Below are 25,766 nucleotides of genomic sequence, written 5' to 3' on the forward strand. Positions count from 1 at the left end.
AAAATCAAAGCTGTGCTTTCTGATAACGCTGCCAAGGGGTAATATATACAGTGGGGAGAACAAGTATTTGATACACTGCCGATTTTGCAGCTTCTCCTACTTACAAAGCATGTAGAGGTCTGTAATTTTTATCATAGGTACACTTCAACTGTGAGAGACGGAATCTAAAACAAAAATCCAGAAAATCACATTGTATGATTTTTAAGTAATTAATTTGCATTTTATTGCATGACATAAGTATTTGATACATCAGAAAAGCAGAACTTAATATTTGGTACAGAAACCTTTGTTTGCAATTACAGAGATCATACGTTTCCTGTAGGTCTTGACCAGGTTTGCACACACTGCAGCAGGGATTTTGGCCCACTCCTCCATACAGACCTTCTCCAGATCCTTCAGGTTTTGGGGCTGTCGCTGGGCAATACGGACTTTCAGCTCCCTCCAAAGATTTTCTATTGGGTTCAGGTCTGGAGACTGGCTAGGCCACTCCAGGACCTTGAGATGCTTCTTACAGAGCCACTCCTTAGTTGCCCTGGCTGTGTGTTTCGGGTCGTTGTCATGCTGGAAGACCCAGCCACGACCCATCTTCAATGCTCTTACTGAGGGAAGGAGGTTGTTGGCCAAGATCTTGCGATACATGGCCCCATCCATCCTCCCCTCAATACGGTGCAGTCGTCCTGTCCCCTTTGCAGAAAAGCATCCCCAAAGAATGATGTTTCCACCTCCATTGTGGAGAGGTTGGAGTCTGTTTGATTGAGTGTGTGGACAGGTGTCTTTTATACAGGTAACGAGTTCAAACAGGTGCAGTTAATACAGGTAATGAGTGGAGAACGGGAGGGCTTCTTAAAGAAAAACTAACAGGTCTGTGAGAGCCGGAATTCTTACTGGTTGGTAGGTGATCAAATACTTATGTCATGCAATAAAATGCAAATGAATTACTTAAAAATCTTACAATGTGATTTTCTGGATTTTTGTTTTAGATTCCGTCTCTCACAGTTGAAGTGTACCTACGATAAAAATTACAGACCTCTACATACTTTGTAAGTAGGAAAACCTGCAAAATCGGCAGTGTATCAAATACTTGTTCTCCCCACTGTATATACAGTGAGGGAAAAAACTTATTTGATCCCCTGCTGATTTTGTACGCTTGCCCACTGACAAAGACATGATCAGTCTATAATTTTAATGGTAGGTTTACTTGAACAGTGAGAGACAGAATAACAACAAAAAGTCAAAAGTTTACATACACTAAGTTGACTGTGCCTTTAAACAGCTTGGAAAATTCCAGAAAATGATGTCATGGCTTTAGAAGCTTCTGATAGGCTAATTGACATAATTTGAGTCAATTGGAGGTGTACATGTGGATGTATTTCAAGGCCTACCTTCAAACTCAGTGCCTCTTTGCTTGACATCATAGGAAAATCAAAAGAAATCAGCCGAGACCTCAGAAAAAAAATTGTAGACTTCCACAAGTCTGGTTCATCCTTGGGAGCAATTTCCAAACGCCTTAAGGTACCACGTTCATCTGTACAAACAATAGTACGCAAGTATAAGCACCATGGGACCACGCAGCCGTCATACCGCTCAGGAAGGAGACGCGTTCTCCTAGAGATGAACATACTTTGGTGCGAAAAGGGTACAAAAGTATCTATATCCACAGTAAAACAAGTCCTATATCGACATAGCCTGAAAGGCCGCTCAGCAAGGAAGAAGCCACTGCTGCAAAACTGCCATAAAAAAGCCAGACTACGGTTTGCAACTGCACATGGGGACAAATATCATACTTTTTGGAGAAATGTCCTCTGGTCTGATGAAACAAAAATAGAACTGTTTGCCCATAATGACCATCGTTATATTTGGAGGAAAAAGTGGTTTCTTGCAAGCCGAAGAACACCATTCCAACCGTGAAGCACGGGGGTGGCAGCATCATGCTGTGGGGGTGCTTTGCTGCAGGAGGGACTGTTGCACTTCACAAAATAGATGGTATCATGAGGAAGGAAAATTACGTGGATATATTGAAGAAACATCTCAAGACATCAGTCAGGAAGTTAAAGCTTGGTCGCAAATGGGTCTTCCAAATGGACAATGACCCCAAGTATACTTCAAAAGTTGTGGCAAAATGGCTTAAGGACAACAAAGTCAAGGTATTGGAGTGGCCATCACAAAGCCCTGACCTCAAACCTATAGAAAATGTGTGGGCAGAATTGAAAAAGTGTGTGCGCGCAAGGAGGCCTACAAACCTGACTCACTTACACCAGCTCTGTCATGAGGAATGGGCCAAAATTCACCCAACTTATTGTGGGAAGCTTGTGGAAGGCTACCCAAAACATTTGACCCATGTTAAACAATTTAAAAGCAATGCTATCAAATACTAATTGAGTGTATGTAAACTTCTGACCCACTGGGAATGTGATGAAAGGAATAAAAGCTGAAATAAATAATTCTCTCTACTATTATTCTCACATTTCACATTCTTAAAATAAAGTGGTGATCCTAACTGACCTAAGACAGGGAATTTTTACTAGGATTAAATGTCAGGAATTGTGAAAAACTGAGTTTAAATGTATTTGGTTAAGGTGTATGTAAACTTCCGACTTCAACTGTACCTTGCATAACATTAGTTTTAGGTCATTTTTGCCTGCTTAACTAGCTAGCTGGCTAGCTAGATTACGATTCACATATATCTAGCTGATAATTATGAAGTAAAATGTTTGCTTTGTGTACAGTGAGGGAAAAAAGTATTTGATCCCCTGCTGATTTTGTACGTTTGCCCACTGACAAAGACATGATCAGTCTATAATTTTAACGGTAGGTTTCTTTGAACAATGAAAGACAGAATAACAACAACAAAATCCAGAAAAACGCATGTCAAAAATGTTATAAATTGATTTGCATTTTAATGAGGGAAATAAGTATTTGACCCCTCTGCAAAACATGACTTAGTACTTGGTGGCAAAACCCTTGTTGGCAATCACAGAGGTCAGACGTTTCTTGTAGTTGGCCACCATGTTTGCACACATCTCAGGAGGGATTTTGTCCCACTCCTCTTTGCAGATATTCTCCAAGTCATTAAGGTTTCGAGCCTGATGTTTGGCAACTCGAACCTTCAGCTACCTCCACAGATTTTCTATGGGATTAAGGTCTGGAGACTGACAAGGCCACTCCAGGACCTTAATGTGCTTCTTCTTGAGCCACTCCTTTGTTGCCTTGGCCGTGTGTTTTGGGTCATTGTCATGCTGGAATACCCATCCACGACCCATTTTCAATGCCCTGGCTGAGGGAAGGAGGTTCTCACCCAAGATTTGACGGTACATGGCCCCGTCCATCGTCCCTTTGATGCGGTGAAGTTGTCCTGTCCCCTTAACAGAAAAACACCCCCAAAGCATAATGTTTCCACCTCCATGTTCGACGGTGGGGATGGTGTTATTGGGGTCATAGGCAGCATTCCTCCTCCTCCAAACACGGCGAGTTGAGTTGATGCCAAAGAGCTCGATTTTGGTCTCATCTGACCACAACACTTTCACCCAGTTCTCCTCTGAATCATTCAGATGTGCAAACTTCAGAAGGGCCTGTATATGTGCTTTCTTGAGCAGGGGGTCCTTGCGGGCACTGCAGGATTTCAGTCCTTCACGGCGTAGTGTGTTACCAATTGTTTTCTTGGTGACTATGGTCCCAGCTGCCTTGAGATCATTGACAAGATCCTCCCGTGTAGTTCTGGGCTGATTCCTCACCGTTCTCATGATCATTGCAACTCCACGAGGTGAGATCTTGCATGGAGCCCCAGGCCGAGGGAGATTAACAGTTATTTTGTGTTTCTTCCATTTGCGAATAATCGCACCAACTGTTGTCACCTTCTCACCAAGCTGCTTGGCGATGGTCTTGTAGCCCATTCCAGCCTTGTGTAGGTCTACAATCTTGTCCCTGACATCCTTGGAGAGCTCTTTGGTCTTGGCCATCGTGGAGAGTTTGGAATCTGATTGATTGATTGCTTCTGTGGACAGGTGTCTTTTATACAGGTAACAAGCTGAGATTAGGAGCACTCCCTTTAAGAGTGGGCTCCTAATCTCAGCTCGTTACCTGTATAAAAGACACATGGGAGCCAGAAATCTTTCTGATTGAGAGGTGGTCAAATACTTATTTCCCTCATAAAAAAAAAAATGCAAATCAATTTATAACATTTTTTACATGCGTTTTTCTGGATTTCTTTGTTATTATTCTGTCTCTCACTGTTCAAATAAACCTACCATTAAAATTATAGACTGATCATTTCTTTGTCAGTGGGCAAACGTACAAAATCAGCAGGGGATCAAATACTTTTTTCCCTCACTGTATATCTTGCTTAGTGGCTAGAAGAAGGAAGGTTCAATGAATGGGTAAGTCCATAGTAAGTCAATAGGTCTAACTGGCTAGCTACCCACAAAGAATTGGCATCTACAGTGCCTTGCAAAAGTATTCATCCCCCTTGGCTTTTTTCCTATTTTGTTGCATTACAACCTGTAATTTTAATTGATTTTTATTTGGATTTCATGTAATGGACATAAACAAAATATTCCAAATTGGTGAAGTGGAATGAAAAAAATAACTTTTTCAGAAATTTCTAAAAAATAAATAACGGTTAGTGCATATGTATAAGTGGTTAGTGCATAGGTATTCACCCCCGTTGCTATGAAGCCCCTAAATATGATCTGGTGCAACCAATTACCTTCAGAAGTCACATAATTTGATAAATAAAGTCCACCTGTGTGCAATCTAAGTGTAACATGATCTGTCACATGATCTCAGTATATACAGTGGGGAAAGAAAGTATTTAGTCAGCCACCAATTGTGCATGTTCTCCCACTTAAAAAGATGAGAGAGGCCTGTAATTTTCATCATAGGTACACGTCAACTATGACAGACAAATTGAGAAAAAAAAATCCAGAAAATCACATTTTAGGATTTTTTATGAATTTATTTGCAAATTATGGTGGAAAATAAGTATTTGGTCACCTACAAACAAGCTAGATTTCTGGCTCTCACAGACCTGTAACTTCTTCTTTAAGAGGCTCCTCTGTCCTTCACTCGTTACCTGTATTAATGGCACCTGTTTGAACTTGTTATCAGTATAAAATACCCCTGTCCACAACCTCAAACAGTCACACTCCAAACTCCACTATGGCCAAGACCAAAGAGCTGTCAAAGGACACCAGAAACAAAATTGTAGACCTGCACCAGGCTGGGAAGACTGAATCTGCAATAGGTAAGCAGCTTGGTTTGAAGAAATCAACTGTGGGAGCAATTCTTAGGATATGGAAGACATACAAGACCACTGATAATCTCCCTCGATCTGGGGCTCCACGCAAGATCTCACCCCGTGGGGTCAAAATGATCACAAGAACGGTGAGCAAAAATCCCAGAACCACACGGGGGGACCTAGTGAATGACCTGCAGAGAGCTGGGACCAAAGTTACAAAGCCTACCATCAGTAACACACTACGCCGCCAGGGACTCAAATCCTGCAGTGCCAGACGTGTCCCCCTGCTTAAGCCAGTACATGTCCAGGCCCGTCTGAAGTTTGCTAGAGTGCATTTGGATGATCCAGAAGAGGATTGGGAGAATGTCATATGGTCAGATGAAACCAAAATATAACTTTTTGGTAAAAACTCAACTCGTCGTGTTTGGAGGACAAAGAATGCTGAGTTGCATCCAAAGAACACCATACCTACTGTGAAGCATGGGGGTGGAAACATCATGCTTTGGGGCTGTTTTTCTGCAAAGGGACCAGGACGACTGATCTGTGTAAAGGAAAGAATGAATGGGGCCATGTATCGTGAGATTTTGAGTGAAAACCTCCTTCCATCAGCAAGGGCATTGAAGATGAAACGTGGCTGGGTCATTCAGCATGACAATGATCCCAAACACACCGCCCGGGCAACGAAGGAGTGGCTTCGTAAGAAGCATTTCAAGGTCCTGGAGTGGCCTAGCCAGTCTCCAGATCTCAACCCCATAGAAAATCTTTGCAGGGAGTTGAAAGTTCGTGTTGCCCAGCGACAGCCCCAAAACATCACTGCTCTAGAGGAGATCTGCATGGAGGAATGGGCCAAAATACCAGCAACAGTGTGTGAAAACCTTGTGAAGACTTACAGAAAACGTTTGACCTGTGTCATTGCCAACAAAGGGTATATAACAAAGTATTGAGAAACTTTTGTTATTGACCAAATACTTATTTTCCACCATAATTTGCAAATAAATTCATTAAAAATCCTACAATGTGATTTTCTGGGAAAAAAATTCTCATTTTGTCTGTCATAGTTGACGTGTACCCATGATGAAAATTACAGGCCTCTCTCATCTTTTTAAGTGGGAGAACTTGCACAATTGGTGGCTGACTAAATACTTTTCCCCCCCACTGTATACACCTGTTCTGAAAGGCCCCAGAGTGTGCAACACCACTAAGCAAGGGGCACCACCAAGCAAGCGGCACCATGAAGACCAAGGAGCTCTCCAAACAGGTCAGGGACAAAGTTGTGGAGAAGTACAGATCAGGGTTGGGTTATAAAAAAATATCAGAAACTTTGAAAATCCCACGGAGCTCCATTAAAAACCATTATATAAAAAATGGAAAGAATGTGGCACCACAACAAACCTGCCAAGAGAGGGCCGCCCACCAAAACTCACAGACCAGGCAAGGAGGGCATTAATTAAGAGAGGCAACAAAGAGACCAAAGATAACCCTGAAGGAGCTGCAAAGCTCCACAGCGGAGATTGGAGTATCTGTCCATAGGACCACTTTAAGCCGTACACTCCACAGAGCTGGGCTTTACGGAAGAGTGGCCAGAAATAAAATAAGCAAACACGTTTGGTGTTCGCCAAAAGGCATGTGGGAGACTCCCCAAACATATGGAAGAAGGTACTCTGGTCAGATGAGACTAAAAATAGTTATGCACACTCAAGTTTTCTGTTTTGTTGTCTTATTTCTTGTTTGTTTCACCCCAAAAAATATTTAGCATCTTAAAAGTGGTAAGCATGTTGTGTAAATCAAATGATACAAACCCCCCAAAAATCCATTTTAATTCCAGGTTGTAAGGCAACAACATAGGAAAAATGGCAAGGGGAGTGAATACTTTCGCAAGCCACTTTAATAATTATCTTCCCTGTTCTAGCGATGGTGTTTAAAAATGTTTTTGTAGTCCTCCCTCAGATCGCCTAAAACGAAGGTTGTTAAAACCTACTTGAGTGACGATGGTGACAATATTGTCCAGAACCGGCAGGAGGGAGTTGATGTCATGGACACGGAGCTCCTGGGTGACAGCGGAACTTGGTCGGTCCACAGACAGCAGGCAGGCCAAAATCTCTCACCATCTAGCTGCCCAAAATGATGGTGGTTGTGATGGAATCCCGTGGGGAAGGAAGAGGAGGAGCGGGATGGGCCTGCCTCGGGCAGGGGGGGGATGGAGGCTAGCCTGACTCTTCGCACCAGCAAAAGCGGACGTGTTGGAAAACCCAGGAAGGTGGAGGATGGCCAGAGACCCTTATGTCTTGAGTCAGCGACCCGGTGAACTGTGGTGGCTGTGGGGGAATGTACACACCCATGATCCGTGCTGACTCCCGGGCCTGGTAGGTCCGTCTCAAGTGGGGCAAAGCTGTTTGATAGCTAGATCGGATCTTCTCAGATAGATGAAGGGTGGCTGACTGCCTCCACAATCTCCTACGCCTTGCGAGTGTCGAGTCTCCCATGGGCCGCGGAGTTGAGCTTGACATCTGTCTGTTGGATTGGGACAGATCAACGATGCAGCTTTGCTATAGGAGGCATTTAAAACCTGTGATTTGGTTTGCCTGGGTTACAGCAAGGTCGGTGTACTTAGAAAGCATGTTATAACCTTTTCTCGCAGCCGAGCTAACAGCCAGAGGATCTCTTCCCTAAGCTGCTTGATGGTGGTGCATTTAGGGCAGACAAATCCCTGTTCATTTTCTAGTTCCACCTTATCTTCATCTTAAGATTGTGTGGAAATCATCTCACACCTGAAGCATTTGTGCCCAGCCGTGGATAAACACACTGGTGGGCTAGCACTGCTAGCGTTAGCCTGCTCCGTTTTCATGATGGCTAGCAGCTTACTGCCGGGAGACAAACTTGCAGTCCCAGCCGTAAAGGCTGACTGCGTTGCAGAATCCGTAGCAACACAAACTTTAGCTATGATTTAAAAACTATTTCATAAAAACTATTTCATAAAAACAACAAACCGAGAGTAGACCGAGTGTATACAGTACACTGTTCTGTTACGCCCTCTGATGACATCTCTGGCAGAAGCAAAAGGGAGTAGGGGATCTATTAAATCCGTATCTTCTGTGTTCCTTTCATCATACATATTCTATAGTCTGTGACCCAGAGAGAGTATAATTACCTATGATTTCACTCTGTCTGGTTAGATATACCTGACCAGAGGGTAGAGTTGGATGGGTAAACATCATATTGAATTATCCTTCTCTTCCGAAGAGAGAGCATGGTAGCACTGATTGAAAAGTGTGGATTTCTACCAAGCCACTGATGAGATTCCTGTAATGGAACATGCATCAGGAGAAGGAGAGGAGAGAGGAGAGTCTGTTCAGGGTCAGAGTCTGTTCAAGGTGAAACTCAGAATAACCTCGTCCTGCTTTCAACAAGAACATGACCTTTGAATCACTAGAACGCTGTATGCTGGTTGTTTAGCTGAAAACACAAGTCCTTCAGCCCCCTTTAACGTAGCAGGATGACATCATCACGAACAACAAAACGACCTCCCACATACAGACATCAACAATAACCCAGACAGACATTATTTGTTTTTACCGCCTTCCCTTGTAGCAAGCCCACATTGGGAAGAGCCAATAATGGCAGGCTTAATTGATTGATTGATTGATTGACACCCTACCCGTTGTTCCTGACAGGATACGAAGGTCTGGAAGCCCGGGGCCACTCCGAAACCCAGCTGGTCAATGAAGGGAGGCTCGTCCTGGGTGTGAATCTGGACCTTGATGCCCGCCTCGTACGACGTCTCATCTGGAGAGAGGTAGGGTAAGACAGGAAACATCCCAGAAACTGATGTCAGAAACAGCTCAGTCAGGTCAATGTATTACTCAGTCTGATTTCATTCAACTTGAAAGAGAAAAAACATCAAATAAAAAACCTGAAAATTTGATTACAATAAGGAATCAGAAGAACAGATTGATCTCATAATGATGTATACTCCATCATTGATGCTCCTCCTGTGCCCTAACCATCCCCTAACCCCATCCCCTAACCCTCCCCTAACCCCATCCCCTAACCCCATCCCCTAACCCCATCCCCTAACCCCATCCCCTAACCCCATCCCCTAACCCCATCTCCTACCCATCCCCTAACCCCATCCCCTAACCCCATCCCCTAACCCCATCCCCATCCCCTAACCCCATTCCCTAACCCCATCCCCTAACCCCATCCCCTAACCCCATCCCCTAACCCCATCCCCTAACCCCATTCTCTAACCCCATCCCCTATCCATCCCCTAACCCCATCCCCTAACCCCATCCCCTAACCCCATCCCCTATCCATCCCCTAACCCCATCCCCTAACCCCATCCCCTAACCCCTAACCCCATCCCCTAACCCCTAGCCCCATCCCCTATCCATCCCCTAACCCCTAACCCCATCCCCTATCCATCCCCTAACCCCTAACCCCATCCCCTATCCATCCCCTAGCCCCATCCCCTAACCATCCCCTAACCCCATCCCCTATCCATCCCCTAACCCCATCCCCTAACCCCATCCCCTAACCATCCCCTAACCCCATCCCCTATCCATCCCCTAACCCCATTCTCTAACCCCATCCCCTAACCCCATCCCCTAACTCCATCCCCTAACCCCATCCCCTAACCCCATCCCCTAACCCCATTCTCTAACCCCATCCCCTACCCATCCCCTAACCCCATCCCCTAACCCCATCCCCTAACCCCATTATCTAACCCCATCCCCTAACCCCATCCCCTACCCATCCCCTAACCACATCCCCTAACCCCATCCCCTATCCATCCCCTAACCCCATCCCCTAACCATCCCCTAACCCCACCCCCTAACCCCATCCCCTACCCATCCCCTAACCTCATCCCCTAACCCCATCCCCTAACCCCATTCTCTAACCCCATCCCCTAACCATCCCCTAACCCCATCCCCTAACCCCATCCCCTATCCATCCCCTAACCATCCCCTAACCCCATCCCCTAACCCCATCCCCTAACCCCATTACCTAACCCCATCCCCTAACCCCATCCCCTAACCCCATTATCTAACCCATCCCCTACCCATCCCCTAACCCCATCCCCTACCAAGTATGAAAGGGAAAATAAATAAAGAGATAAATATAGGTTGTATTTACAATGTTGTTTGTGTTCCACTGGTTGCCCTTTTCTCATGGCAACGGGCCAAAAATCTTGCTGCTGTGACTGCACACTGAGGTATTTCGCCTAACAGATATGGGAGTTTATCAATGTTTGATTTGTTTTCAAATTATTTGTGGGTTTGTGTGATTTGTGGGAAATATGTGTCTCTAATGTGGTCATACATTTGGCAGGAGGTTAGGAAGTGCAGCTCAGTTTCCACCTCATTTTGGGGGCACTGGGCACATAGCCTGTCATCTCTCAAGAGCCAGGTCTGCCTATGGCGGCCTTTCTCAATAGCAAGGCTATGCTCACTGAGTCTGTACATAGTCAAGGACTTTCTTAATTTAGGGTCAGTCACAGTGGTCAGGTATTCAGCCACTGTGTACTCTCTGTTAAGGGCCAGTTCTATATCGTGGAGCTCCGCCCCATAGGGGAGCTCTGCTCCTAGTGGTTTACCCTCTGCCCTAAGGCAGCAGCAGCCTGAGACAAAATTATGCACACACCTACAGCCAATAGGAGTACAGGTGTCCCTATAAGAGGGGATGCCTCCCCTCAATCAGCCTCCCTTTTTCTTCAGTGACTGGATGACTAGACTGAAGAGCCAAGAAGAGACGAAGCACGAAGACTCAGGCCGAAAAAACGCTGTTGATATTCCAGTCATCAACGTCGTCTAAATGAGCACACCGGGAGATTTTCCACCCCCAAAAGCTCTTTTCAGAGCTCAGTGCAGATGCACTTCCATGGCGGCCGGTGACCACCACGACCTATGTTTCATGTGTTTGGGATCCCAGCATGCCAACGAAGGCGTCTGCAGTCCCCCGAATTGCGCCTCCTGCGCCCTCCTTTCTTTAAAGGAGAGGAAGCAGCGTTGGGCGTTTTTCAGGGAGGACATCCCCCTTGAGGATGTGTTGTCGATACTAGCCTCTGCTTCAGAGGCGTCGTCCGACGGCGCAGACTCGGGGGAAGATAGGGATTTTGAGGAAGGGTCTGGCATTCCAATGGAACAGTCGGACCCCGTCCCTCATACTTTCAAGCCCCCCTTTCCTTTGGAGAGCGAGAGGGCTTGTAGTCCCTATAGCGAAGGGGATATGAGCTCTGAGAGATCAGAAGCTCTCTCTTTCGCTGCAGCCTCTCTGAGAGCGGATTTTCCGGGTCTCATTGAGAGAGCTGCTCAACGGCTGGCAATAAGGCTGCCCCCTCTTCCCTCCGCACCGGAGGTTTATATGATGGAGGGCTGTCCTTATTCCAGGCCAAGGAAGGCGGCAGAGCCAGTGGCTCCTGCCATGCCTTCTTTGGCTAGGTACGTTGAGGGCTCGTGGGAGGCACCTTTAGCGGCGCGTTCGCCTGTAAAAGCGTATCTCCCATTCACGAGAGTGGAAGGAAGGTTTCAGGGTCAGGGAATCCCCAGGTTAGAGAGCGCCATGGCGGCGTATCTCGTACCGGGTTCGAGCCCTTGGCCCTCTTCCAAGAAGGCCACGTTGCCATCCCAGAAGGACCGACTCACAGCATCGCTGTTAGAGAAGTCTTTTGGGTTGGGAGCCCAAGCTGTAGCAGCAGCTAACAACATTGCCTTCTTGGCGGCCTCTCTGTCCCGTTTAACCACGGGTAAGACAGAGATGGCACCGGAGGAGGTGGAGGAGGCGTCCAGAATTTCTGGCGCCATACTCCACCTTACACAGGCGTCCGCAGTCTGCGCGGGGAGATCCATGGCCACTTCGGTGGTCGGGGAACGACACCTCTGGTTGTCATTGACTTCCATGAAAGAGGCAGACAGGACGTCTCTCTTGAACGCCCCCCTCTCTGACGACGGCCTCTTTGGGGTCTCAGTCAAAGAGGCGACGGAGCGTTTTTCGAAGTTAGAGGAGGAGAAGAAGCAGCTGGCCAAGCACCTGCCGTTGGCAGGACGACTCGGCCCCCCTCCTCCCCAAAGGCCATCTACCTCCGCCCCTTTAAGTAGACCGGGGTCTACGACGATGCGGCGTAATCGGCGTCATCCGGCGGCCACGAGCAGCAAGGGAGCGGGCTCGGCCCTCCCAGCAGCTACGGTAGCCCCACTACAGCCGGCGAGGGAGGTGACGAGGACGCCGACCTGGCCCTCCAAGGGAGGCAAGAGGAGGCGTACGTGACGGGACGCGGGGGAGAGGATGGAGGACGCATCGATGGTGTCGAACGTGCCCACTGTTCCCCCCCACCCTTCGGTTGAAGGGACGGGTGTTGATGTAAATGCCTTTGTTGATGTGTTTAATAAAGAGTTGGCTCCACCTGACTTTGTCAAAAAAGAGCCTATTTTCCATAATACGTCCGAGAGCGTTCAAATCTCACCCTCTCTTCCTTACCACTCTAAGAGCTGTTCAGCCCACCGAGGGTGCGTTGCTGAACAGGCACTAAGAGTAGGTATCCAGAAGACCTCAATCAGGTCGTCACATCACACTTCACATATAAGAAGTGGTTTACATAGAAGGCAGCAGTCCCGGTCAGATTCTGACATGAGGACGTAGCCGCTATTTGGGGATGGCGCACTAGCACAGACTAAGGTCTCCACTAGTACGAGCCAGACCCATGCTGCGTTCACGGAGGGCCCGATTACCGCGGTCACCAAGGTGCCCAGAGTATCGGCGCCCCCGGGCATTGTAACACAGCAGCTATCTGGGGACGACGCATTATCGCAGACCAAGGTCTCGGTTAATGCGATTCAGACCCATGCTACGTTCACGGAGGGCAGGATTACTAGTGTTATGGGTATAACCAAAGTATCAGCTCCCCTGACAGAACGAGCCAGTACTCACCACACTGAGCGTGAATCAACCCACCAGGGGTGCAGAGTTGAACACACACAGAAGGTGAAAGTTAAGAAGGTATCAAGGCGCCGCCTTGTTTTACCTCATAGAGACCTCATACTACAGACTTCTAGGAGTACTGTAGTGAAGGGCTCTGATAGCGAATTGCAGTCACCTAAGATGATGCAATCGCTTTCTGGGGATGGTGCCCTGCCGCAGGCTGTGGCCTCGGTCAGCGCAATTCAGACCCGTGATGCGTTCAAGGAGGGCAGGAATACGACTGTTACGGGTTTAACCGACGTCCCTACTCCTCTTTCTTTCTCAGAACGCATTTCCTCTCCCTTTCACGGGAGGCCCACCTTGGGCTGTTCCACCACTTCAATGTTGGGGAACAGTGGCGGTAAGGGCCATAGAGGAATACAGGTCCTTCCTACTGGATGCACCACAGCTTTGCGCCCAGCCACTTTCTCTGCATTGCTGGCAGTGGCGAAGAAGCTGCACCCTCTCACGCTGGCTAGAACAGACGTTGCAGAAGGGTTATGCTCTCCAATTCCACCGTACCCCACCCCCGTTCAGGGGAGTGGTGGAGACGGTGATGAAAACGCCAGACAAAGTGGCCGCTCTGATGACAGAGATTACGGAACTTTTGGCGAAGGAGGCGGTGACAGTAGTTCCCCGGGAGCAAAGGAACAAAGGGCTATATTCGCCTTATTTCCTAGTGCCCAAAAAGAGGGGGGAGTGAGGCCGATTTTGGATTTACGCATTCTCAACGAGAGCCTAACCAAACGGCCCTTCCGAATGCTAACGACAAAACGTCTGCTGGAATGTGTCCAGAGAGGGGACTTTTGTACGAGCATAGACCTAAAGGATGCGTACTTTCATGTGCCGGTTCAGCCGCGTCACAGGAAGTTTCTGCGGTTCGCCTTTCAAGGGGTGGCGTACGAATACACAAGGATGCCATTTGGGTACGCCCTGGCACCTCGCACATTTTCCAAGTGTGTGGAGGTGGCATTAGAACCGTTGCGTCGTCAGGGAATACGGCTACTAGCCTACCTGGACGACCTACTGGTTCTCGCCCCGTCAGCAGAGCTGGCGATCACTCACACAACACAGACAGTGATGCATCTCACAAGTCTGGGGTTTGCTGTGAATTGGAAAAAGAGCGCGCCCTGGCCCACTCATCAGATTGTCTACCTGGGAATACAGCTAGACACTGTGAGGATGAGGGCTCGAATTTCGGACCCCCGAAGGGTAGCCTTGTTGCTAGCCCTAAGGAAGTGCCGTCCGAATCACACGGTGACGGCGCTGTCGATCATGTCACTTTTGGGTCTCATGTCGTCAGCGCACTCTGTGGTTCCGCTGGGACTCCTGCATATTTGCAGGACGCAGTGATGGTTCGCCCAACTAAGACTAGACCCATTGCGTCAACGTCATCGGTTGGTGGTGGTTCCCCTCTCGCTCAGTGCAGACCTAAACTATTGGAGAAACTCGCGCGTTCTCACGCACGGAGTCCCGATAGGAAAGGTGTCCTCTCACATCCCAGTATTCACGGATGCGTCCCTGACGGGATGGGGAGGGACATGTCAGACACAAGCGATAGGAGGTGTGTGGCCTTAATCAGGTCGTCACATCAACCTCCTGGAGTTGGAAACGGTTCGACTGGTTCTGACCCACTTCGCGTCTACCCTTCGGGGTCGCGATGTGCTGGTCTGGTCAGACAACCGGACCACAGTAGCCCACATAACTCGCCAGGGAGGAGTCAGGTCTCCTGCTCTCCATCGGGCGGCAGAGGAATTGTGGCTGTGGGCTCACGAGCACCTTCGCTCATTGAGAGCAGCACACATTCCGGGCTACTTGAACGTAGGAGCAGACCTCATGTCAAGAGGGGGTCCTCGAGACGACGAGTGGTGTCTGCATCCAGACATTGTTCTCCAGATTTGGGAACAATTCGGGAGAGCCGAGGTGGACCTATTCGCGTCACGCGTGAACGCGCAATGTCCTCTGTGGTTCTCTCTGAGGGAACAGGACGAACCGCCACTGGGAAGGGACGCCTTTGCGCACCAACCGTGGCCGAGAGTTCTCCTGTATGCATTCCCTCCGCTGTCCTGCATTCTCCCACTGCTAGCCAGGGTGAGGTCAGGGGGGCTGTCAGTGATACTGATAGCGCCCGATCGCCCGGGGGCTCCGTGGTTTGCGGAGATGAGTCAGATGTTGATTGCGCCACCTTGGCCAATTCCACATCGACGGGACGCGTTGTCTCAGGCGGCTGGCACGATAGGGAAATTGCCCATAATCGGCCAACCACTGAAGGCCTGGCTGCTGAGAGGGACAGGCTAGAGCGCCGTGGGTTATCTGATGCAGTGATCAGGACCATACAGGGTTCACGTGCCAGTTCCATTTCTAAGATGTATGCCAGTAGATGGAACGTGTTTTCACGATGGTGTGTCACACAAGGTGTAGACCCCATGAGCTGTCAGGTGGAGAGTATTCTCTCTTTTCTACAGCTCATGTTTGATAAGCAAAAATCGCCTGCCACGATTAGAGTGTTTGCAGCAGCGATTTCAGCTTGTCATGAGGGTTTTGGCAGAGACAATGTCTTTAGCCACCCTCTAGTGAAACGCTTCCTATTAGGAACGCGGCGACTTAGGCCAACACCTAGAGTCACGCTTCCTCAGTGGGATTTGGCTTTGGTACTCGAAGCGCTATGTAAGTCGCCGTTCGAGCCATTGAATCAAATACCCCTCAAGATGCTGTCTATAAAGACAGCATTGTTGCTCGCTTTGACTACAGCTAAGCGGGTCAGTGATTTGTGTGCTCTTTCGACGAGACCTGACTGCTTGGCCATCAATGGTGACATGAGCAGAGCAGTGTTACGTCCTAACCCGGCATTTGTGCCGAAGGTTATTAAGAGTTCATATAGGTCACAGACCGTGGAGCTGTGGGCTTTTTCTCCTCCTCCTCATAGAGAGAGGAGTGAGGAAAAGCTCCATCGCCTGTGCCCGGTACGCGCTTTGGCGTGTTATGTTGAGCGCACAGCAGCGATTAGGTCATCGCCTCAGTTGTTTGTGTGTCACGGTGCGGCTGCACTAGGTAGACCACTTTCAAAACAGAGGTTGTCTCACTGGCTTTGTGAAGGCATTGAGACAGCTTATGAGGTAGCAGGGCGGCAATTGCCTCAGGGTATCAGAGCTCACTCCACTCGTGGAGTAGCGGCTTCTACTGCCCTTTTCAGAGGAACAGGAGTAGAGGATATCTGTAGAGCAGCATCCTGGTCGACGCCGTCTCCATTTATCCGTTTCTATCTCTTAGATATGTCTTCTAATTCTCTGGCTCGATCTGTACTCAGCGTGGCTGAAGGGAGATCTTGAGCAAGAAAGAGAGGAGAAGCAGGACTGTGGACACAGGTTTCCATCAGGTCCGCTTTGGTTAGGAAGACGTGTTTTTGACAGATGTGTTTTCTAACTCTTTGGCTCGGTCTGTACTCAGCATAGCTGAAGGAAGATCTTGAGCTAGGAAGAGAGGGAAAAGCAGGACTATGGACAGGGTTTCCACCAGGTCCGCTTTGGATAAGAAAACATATTGTGTGGCATGAATCCTGACTGACAGGGTCAGTACAGTAGAGGCATGTGTTGATTACAGAATGTGAGGTCATCTATCTGCTTGTTCAGTTAGTATGACTCATGTTTTTGTTCCTGCCCACTAATCTCTGGGATTCCATTGAGTGAGTGAGGCGGTCTACCTCGTTCACAATGTAGAGTGACACTTGATGTCATTCCATTAGTGGTCGGTAGTGTTTTCACAGGATATTGAGGCACATCTATCTGCTAGTACAGGTTAGTATGGCTTCTATTCTGGTGATCTGCCCACTAGTCATTGGCATTGCCAATGGACTAGGTGGGGCGGGTCTTTTAACTGATGACGCGGTATATTGTGACGCCCGTAGGGTTTTTTAGTTGCAGTACTGCGGGACTCGGTTGCAGCCATTGCTAGGCCTGACTTTCTCGTTTCGATGGGAAGTGTTAGGCTCGGCAGGGAGTACATTTTGGAGCGCTACGCTCCGCCTTAAACCACTAGGAGCAGAGCTCCCCTATGGGGCGGAGCTCCACGATATAGAACGATTAGTTACCGGAGTGTAACTCCAGTTGTATGAGTGGAGCGGAGCCCTATAGGACTTAAGGCCCTGCCGACCCTCTCTAGTCTCGCTGAAGAAAAATATCTCGGGAGGCTGATTGAGGGGAGGCATCCCCTCTTATAGGGACACCTGTACTCCTATTGGCTGTAGGTGTGTGCATAATTTTGTCTCAGGCTGCTGCTGCCTTAGGGCAGAGGGTAAACCACTAGGAGCAGAGCTCCCCTATGGGGCTCCGCTCCACTCATACAACTGGAGTTACAATCCGGTAACTAATCGATAGCATTCGTTGATTCTTTTCCATGTGTCAAATATTATTTTAATTTTTTTGGGGTCTAAATGTGTGTCTGTCCTGGGGCTCTGTGGGATTGTTTTGTGTTTGTGAACAGAGCCCCAGAACCAGCTGGCAGAAGGCACTCATCTCTATGTTCATCTCTCTGTAGGTGAGGGCTTTGTGGTGGAATGTGTGGGCGTCGCTTCCTTTTAGGTGGCTGTAGAAATGAACAGCTCTTTGCTGGATTTTGATAACTAGGGGATATAGTCCTCATTGTTTGGGGTTTTGCGTTGTACACAAAGTATATTTTTGCAAAATTCTGCAAGCAGAGTCTCAATTGGGTGTTTGTCCCATTTTGTGAATTCATGGTTGGTGATCGGATCCCAGACCTCACAACCATAGAGGGCAATGGGTTTGATTACTGATTGATATATTTTTAGCCAGATCCTAATTGGGATGTTAGGTTTTATGTTCCTTTTGATGGCATAGAAGGCCCTTCTTGCCTTGTCTCTCAGATCGTTCACAGCCTTGTGGAAGTTACCTGTGGTGTTGATGTATAGGCCGAGGTAGGTGTAATTCTTTGTGTGCTCTCGGGCAACAGTGTCTAGATCGAATTTGTATTTGTTGTCTTGGCTACTGGACCTTTTTTGGAAAACCATTATTTTTTTCTTACTGAGATTCACTGTCAGGGCCCAAGTCTGACAGAATATGTGCAGAACATCTAGGTGCTGCTGTAGGCCCTCCTTGATTGGGGAAAGAAGCACCAGATCATCTGCAAACAGTAGACATTTGATTTCTGAGTCCAGTAGGGTCGGGTGCTGCAGACTGTTCTACTGCCCTCGCCAATTCGTTGATATAAATGTTGAAGAGGGTGGGGCTCAAGCTGCATCCCTGTCTCACCCCACGGCCCTGAGGAAAGAAATCTGTGTGTTTATTGCCAATTTTAACTGCACACTTGTTGTTTGTGTACATGGATTTTATAATGTCATAACCTTTCCCCCCAACACCGTTTTCCATCAATTTGTATAGCAGACTCTTATGCCAAATTGAGTCAAAAGCTTTTGTTGCTTTTGTTTTGTTTTGTTTGTTTGTTAATAAGGGTGTGCAGGGTGTATACGTGGTCTGTCATACGGTAATTTGGTAAGAAGCCAATTTACATTTGCTCAGGACATTGTTTTCACTGAGGAAATGTTGGAATCTGCTGTTGATGATACTGCAGAGGAGTTTTCAGAGATTGCTGCTAATGCATATTCCACGTTAATTATTGGGGTCAAATTTGTCTCCACTTTTGGGGATTGGGGTGATCAGGACTAGGTTCCAAATATTAAGGAAGATGCCAGAGCTGAGGATAATATTGAATTTAAGAATAGCCTATTTGAATTTGTGGTCTATATATTTTATCATGTTGTTTAGTATAGCATCAACACCACAGGCCTTTTTGGGATGGAGGGTTTGTATTTTGTGCTATAGTTCATTCAATGTAATTGGAGAATCCAATGGGTTAAGGTAGTCTTTAATAGCTGATTCTAAGTTTTGTAAAGTATCATGTATATGTTTTTGCTCTTGGTTCTTTGTTATATGGCCGAAAAGTTTGGAGAAGTGGTTTATCCATACATCTCCGTTTTGGATAGATAACTCTTCTGTTGTTGTTTGTTTAGTGTGTTCCAATTTTCCCAGGAGTGATTTGATTCTATGGATTCTTCAATCATAATGAACTGTTTTTTGTCATGCTGTTCCTTCTTTTTAATTAGTGTATTTCTGTACTGTTTTAGTGTTTCACACTAGTGAAGTCGAAAGGCGTTTTGGTTGGATAGGTTTCTCCATTTCTTTCTTCGGTTTTTACATTCTTCATCAAACCATTTCTCATTGTTGTTTGTTGTCTTTGGTTTTCTGTCGGAATTTAAATTCTCTCTCTCTCTCTCTCTCTCTCTCTCTCTCTCTCTCTCTCTCTCTCTCTCTCTCTCTCTCTCTCTCTCTCTCTCTTTCAATTACAGCACTGGGAGCCTGACTGCAATGCAGTGTGAGCCTCTGATAAAGAAGAGAGCATCAGTAAGTCACTGCTCTTCTTGAGGAGGGATACAGAGACATTTGTGTCATTGCAAAGGGAACACACCAGGGCCTTGAGCAGTGCTGGATGAAATGATCCTCCTTTGAAAAAGTACAGCTACAGCTCCAAAAGTATTGGGAAATGGACAATTTTTTGTTGTTGTTTTGGATCCGTACTCCAGCACTTTTTGGGTTTGAAATGATACAATGACTATGAGGTTAAAGGTTAAAGTGCAGACTGTCAACTTTATTTTAAGGGTACTACGGATAATCCTGAATGAATCGTGAATAATGATGAGTGAGAAAGTTACATAGGCATAAATATCATACCCCCCAAAAAATGTTTTACCTCCCCTGTTATTGTAATGGTGAGAGGTTAGCATGTCTTGTGGGTATGATATTTGTGCGTCTGTAACTTTCTCACTCTTCATTATTCACGATTCATTCAGGATTATCCGTAATCATGGTAGCATCCACATTCATGTAGAAGTGTTTAGAAACATATTATATTCTTGTTTACAATAAAAGTGACTCCAAAATGACACAATACATTATTTACCATTAATTTCTATTGAGCACGAAATTATCTGAAACACAACCAAAACAAACAGCAAATGTGACCGAGCGGCTCGATTCGGTGTTATGTAGCCTCTGCCTCTAACCCTAGGAAGCTCTTTGCCACCTTCTCCTCCCTGCTGAATCCTCCTCCTCCTCCCCCTCCCTCATCCCTCTCTGTGGATGACTTCGTCAACCATTTTGAAAAGAAGGTTGACGAGATCCGATCCTCATTTATTAAGTCAAATGACACCGCTGGTCCTGCTCACACTGCCCTACCCTATGCTTTGACTTCTTTCTCCCCTCTCTCCCCAGATGAAATCTTGCGACTTGTGACGGCCGGCCGCCCAACAACCTGCCCGCTTGACCCTATCACCTCCTCTCTTCTCCAGACCATTTCCGGAGACCTTCTCCCTTACCTCACCTCGCTCATCAACTCATCCTTGACCGCTGGCCATGTCCCTTCCGTCTTGAAGAGAGCGAGAGTTGCACCACTCCTCAAAAAACCTACACTATATCCCTCCGATGTCAACAACTACAGACCAGTATCCCTTCTTTATTTTCTCTCCAAAACTCTTGAGCGTGCCGTCTCTAGCCAACTATCTTGCTATCTCTCTCAGAATGACCTTCTTGATCCAAACCAGTCAGGTTTCAAGACAGGTCATTCAACTGAGACTGCTCTTCTCTGTGTCACGGAGGCTCTCTGCACTGCTAAAGCTAACTCTCTCTCCTCTGCTCTTATCCTTCTAGACCTATCTGCTGCCTATGATACTGTGAACCATCAGATCCTCCTCTCCACCCTCTCCGAGTTGGGCATCTCCGGCGCTGCTCACTCTTGGATTGCGTCCTACCTGACAGGTCGCTCCTACCAGGTGGCGTGGCGAGAATCTGTCTCCGCACCACGTGCTCTCACCACTGGTGTCCCCCAGGGCTCAGTTCTAGGCCCTCTCCTATTCTCTCTATACACCAAGTCACTTGGCTCTGTCATATCGTCACATGGTCTCTCCTATCATTGCTACGCAGACGACACACAATTAATTTTCTCCTTTCCCCCTGTAGTGTATGGAGATTATGACTTTGCTAATGTTTTCAAGTGGAACCTGAGAGGATGTTTATTCAGTTTCAGAGGGAGTTGTTTTAGAGTGACGCCCCATAGAACAGAGGGAGTCTGTGTGTTGTAGACAGGGGATTGGACAGTAGAGGGAGCCACCCATATTTTGGGGAAGATTATAAGTATGGGCTAGCAACAAAGAAGATTAGAGCGGACATTGTAATTTGGAAAACACTGCTCTCCGGGTGATCATGACATCTGTAAACTTATGCTGAAATCTTGTGATATGAATAAAACGTATGGTCAAAGTTCAGTATAAGCGGACTCCTTTATTTAACAGCATAATTAGCAACATTGACTCGACACTACACCCCTTCTGATAACCAGGTGGCGAATCGCATCTCTGCATGTCTGGCAGATATATCAGCGTGAAGAACCTTGGCGTGACCCTGGACAACACCCTGTCGTTCTCCGCTAACATCAAAGCGGTGACCCGATCCTGCAGGTTCATGCTCTACAACATTCGCAGAGTACGAACCTACCTTACACAGAAAACGGCACAGGTCCTAATCCAGGCACTTGTCATCTCCCGTCTGGATTACGGAAACTCGCTGTTGGCTGGGCTCCCTGCCTGTGCCATTAAACCCCTACAACTTATCCAGAACGCTGCAGCCCGTCTTTTGTTCGCCCTTCCCAAGTTCTCTCATGTCAACCCGCTCCTCCACACACTCCACTGGCTTCCAGTTGAGGCTCGCATCTACTACAAGACCATGGTGCTTGCCTAAGGAGCTGTGAGGGGAACGGCACCTCCTTACCTTCAGGCTCTGATCAGACCCTACACCCAAACGAGGGCACTACGTTCATCCACCTCTGGCCTGCTAGCTCCCCGACCTCTACGGAAGCACAGTTCCCGCTCAGCCCAGTCAAAGCTATTTGCTGCTCTGGCACCCCAATGGTGGAACAAGCTCCCCCACGACGCCAGGACAGCGGAGTCACTGACCACCTTCCGGAGACATTTTAAACCCTACCTCTTTAAGGAATACCTGGAATAGTATAAAGTAATCCTTCTACACCCCCCTCCCCAACCCCCCATAAAAAAAATAAAAATAAATGGTTGTCTCACTGGCTATCATAAGGTGAATTCACCAATTTGTAAGTGTAAATGATGTAAATGTAAATGTAGCAAAATTTGAAATTGTGTTTCATACATTGGATAAAAATAGAGACTCCGAGCTAGAAAATTGTATATCATACACTACAGTTGAGGAACAATGGGAAAGTAATTCTACTTTGAAAGTTGATCAACTTGTAACCCTACTTTTAAGAAAATGGCCCTGGAATGTTTTGGTACACCTACTGGAGAGCTCTTCTTTGTCTTTGTCTTTGCCATTCAGCATCGTTCACACCCTCTTAAAAAATCAATTTAGTATATGTCAATCTAGCAAACCAGGCAACTAAAAGCAACTTTCTAAACATTGTTTTGGTTAGTTTCTAGCTTGTTAGCTAGCTAGCATTAAGTTAACTGGCTAGCCAGTTCAAATAATAACCATATCATATAGCTGACAACGTATTAACTTTAGCTAAATTGTATTCATTATTACAGGAAAATAAAATAAACTCACAACAAGATCATGTTAATGGCGAGCTAATTACAGAAAATACTTTACGGTTCTGAGTGTGATGAAATAAAAGTAGGGCATTCTACCGGATAATTTTTTTACTTGGCCACTGTCTCGTTGGCCTAACGTTATATCCTAATTTGACTTTGGTGCAGGTCATGTTGTTCTTCACATTACCGTCTCTGGTAAACACACACTATATCAAATAAAATCAACGTTTATTTGTAACATGCACAGGATACAGAAGGTGTAAACACTACAGTGAAATGTTTACTTGCATAGTGGAGTCTTTTGTTTAGACATGTAGCTAGCTAGCTAGCTAAACAATTCACCATAATCCCAACTCATAACGTTACTACCCTGCAGGTAGCTAAAGCTAACCAACTAGGTTCAATGTTAGCTAGCTAGCTAACATTAGGCTATAACTAGCAATGCAATTGGCTCTGAGATATTAATAATATTACTACACAGATCATACACGTAACATTAGCTAGTGAGCCTGATAGACAGAAGCATACTACATGGCAAACCAATTCAAACTCATCTCTCGGAATGTCCAGCCCATCCATTTTCTCAGCCAATCAAATCAAATCAAATCACATTTTATTGGCCACATGCGCCGAATACAACAGGTGCAGACATTACAGTGAAATGCTTACTTACAGCCCTTTACCAACAGTGCATTTATTTTTATTAAAAAATTAAAATAAAACAACAAAAAAGTGTTGAGAAAAAAGAGCAGAAGTAAAATAAAATAACAGTAGGGAGGTTATATATACAGGGGGGTACCGGTACAGAGTCAATGTGCGGGGGCACCGGCTAGTTGAGGTAGTTGAAGTAATATGTACATGTGGGTAGAGTTAAAGTGACTATGCATAAATAATTAACAGAGTAGCAGCAGCGTAAAAATATGGGGTGGGGGGGCAGTGCAAATAGTCCGGGTAGCCATGATTAGCTGTTCAGGAGTCTTATGGCTTGGGGGTAGAAGCTGTTGAGAAGTCTTTTGGACCTAGACTTGGCACTCCGGTACCGCTTGCCGTGCGGTAGCAGAGAGAACAGTCTATGACTAGGGTGGCTGGAGTCTTTGACAATTTTGAGGGCCTTCCTCTGACACCGCCTGGTATAGAGGTCCTGGATGGCAGGAAGCTTGGCCCCAGTGATGTACTGGGCCGTACGCACTACCCTCTGTAGTGCCTTGCGGTCGGAGGCCAAGCAGTTGCCATACCAGGCGGTGATGCAACCAGTCAGGATGCTCTCGATGGTGCAGCTGTATAATTTTTTGAGGATCTGAGGACCCATGCCGAATCTTTTCAGTCTCCTGAGGGGGAATAGGCTTTGTCGTGCCCTCTTCACGACTGTCTTGGTGTGTTTGGACCATGATAGTTCGTTGGTGATGTGGACACCAAGGAACTTGAAGCTCTCAACCTGTTCCACTACAGCCCCGTCGATGAGAATAGGGGCGTGCTCAGTCCTCTTTTTTTTCCTGTAGTCCACAATCATCTCCTTTATCTTGGTCACGTTGAGGGAGAGGTTGTTATCCTGGCACCACATGGACAGGTCTCTGACCTCCTCCCTATAGGCTGTCTCATCATTGTCGGTGATCAGGCCTACCACTGTTGTGTCGTCGGCAAACTTAATGATGGTGTTGGAGTCGTGCATGGCCATGCAGTCATGGGTGAACAGGGAGTCCAGGAGGGGACTGAGCACGCACCCCTGAAGGGCCCCCGTGTTGAGGATCAGTGTGGCAGATGTGTTGTTACCTACCCTTACCACCTGGGGGCGGCCCGTCAGGAAGTCCAGGATCCAGTTGCAGAGGGAGGTGTTTAGTCCCAGGATCCTTAGCTTAGTGATGAGCTTTGAGGGCACTAAGGTGTTGAATGCTGAGCTGTAGTCAATGAATAGCATTCTCACGTAGGTGTTCCTCTTGTCCAGGTGGGAAAGGGCAGTGTGGAGTGCAATAGAGATTGCATCATCTGTGGATCTGTTGGAGCGGTATGCAAATTGGAGTGGGTCTAGGGTTTCTGGGATAATGGTGTTGATGTGAGCCATGACCAGCCTTTCAAAGCACTTCATGGCTACAGACGTCAGTGCTACGGGTCGGTAGTCATTTAGGCAGGTTATTTTAGTGTCCTTGGACACGGGGACTATGGTGGTCTGCTTGAAACATGTTGGTATTACAGACTCAGTCAGGGACATGTTGAAAATGTCAGTGAAGACACTTGCCAGTTGGTCAGCACATGCTCGGAGTACACGTCCTGGTAATCCGTCTGGCCCTGCGGCCTTGTGAATGTTGACCTGCTTAAAAGTCTTACTCACATTGGCTACGGAGAGCGTGATCACATAGTCATCCGGAACAGCTGGTGCTCTCATGCATGCTTCAGTGTTGCTTGCCTCGAAGCGAGCATAGAAGTGGTTTAGCTCGTCTGGTAGGCTTGTGTCACTGGGCAGTTCGCGGCTGTGCTTCCCTTTGTAGTCTGTAATAGTTTTCAAGCCCTGCCACATCCGACGAGCGTCAGAGCCGGTGTAGTACGATTCAATCTTAGTCATGGCTAGCGGGAAGGTTCCTGTCTTTCTCCGTGGCTAAACCAACTAGGCTCGTAATTTAACAATTTTATTCATATTTACAGATGGCATACAAGTTTGTTATTAAGGCACATGAAAGTTCACATGTTCCAGAAGGCATTTCTGCCAAAAAACGCATTTTGATAAAAAAATACATCTTTACATTCAAATGCCTCTCCTGTGAAGTAGTGACGTGCGACATACGCCTAGTTTCCTGAAACGAGTCACAAATGCCTCCTACACATTTGTAGTGTCACAAGCTTGATGTAGTCATTGCGTGCTATGAATATGGGACCAAATACTAAACTTTTTACTACTTTAATACACATAAGTGAATTTGCCCCAATACTTTTGGTGCCCTAAAATAGGGGGGGACTATATAC

The 25,766-nt window shown here is 46.9% G+C and overlaps 1 protein-coding gene across 1 annotated transcript in view; it reads right to left on the bottom strand.

The window, feature by feature from the left end:
* Window positions 1-25,766, bottom strand: part of LOC311138959 (acid-sensing ion channel 1-like) — a gene marked incomplete at both ends in the record, with an annotated part of 263,718 nt that overhangs the window by 17,430 nt on the left and 220,522 nt on the right. Inside the window, 1 exon segment of the mRNA XM_084173776.1 lies at window positions 8,889-9,016. Within this exon segment, the coding sequence (XP_084029902.1) occupies window positions 8,889-9,016 (128 nt within the window).

The sequence above is a fragment of the Coregonus lavaretus genome, assembly GCF_964263955.1.
Source record: "Coregonus lavaretus genome assembly, chromosome: 12".
Lineage (NCBI taxonomy): Eukaryota > Metazoa > Chordata > Actinopteri > Salmoniformes > Salmonidae > Coregonus > Coregonus lavaretus.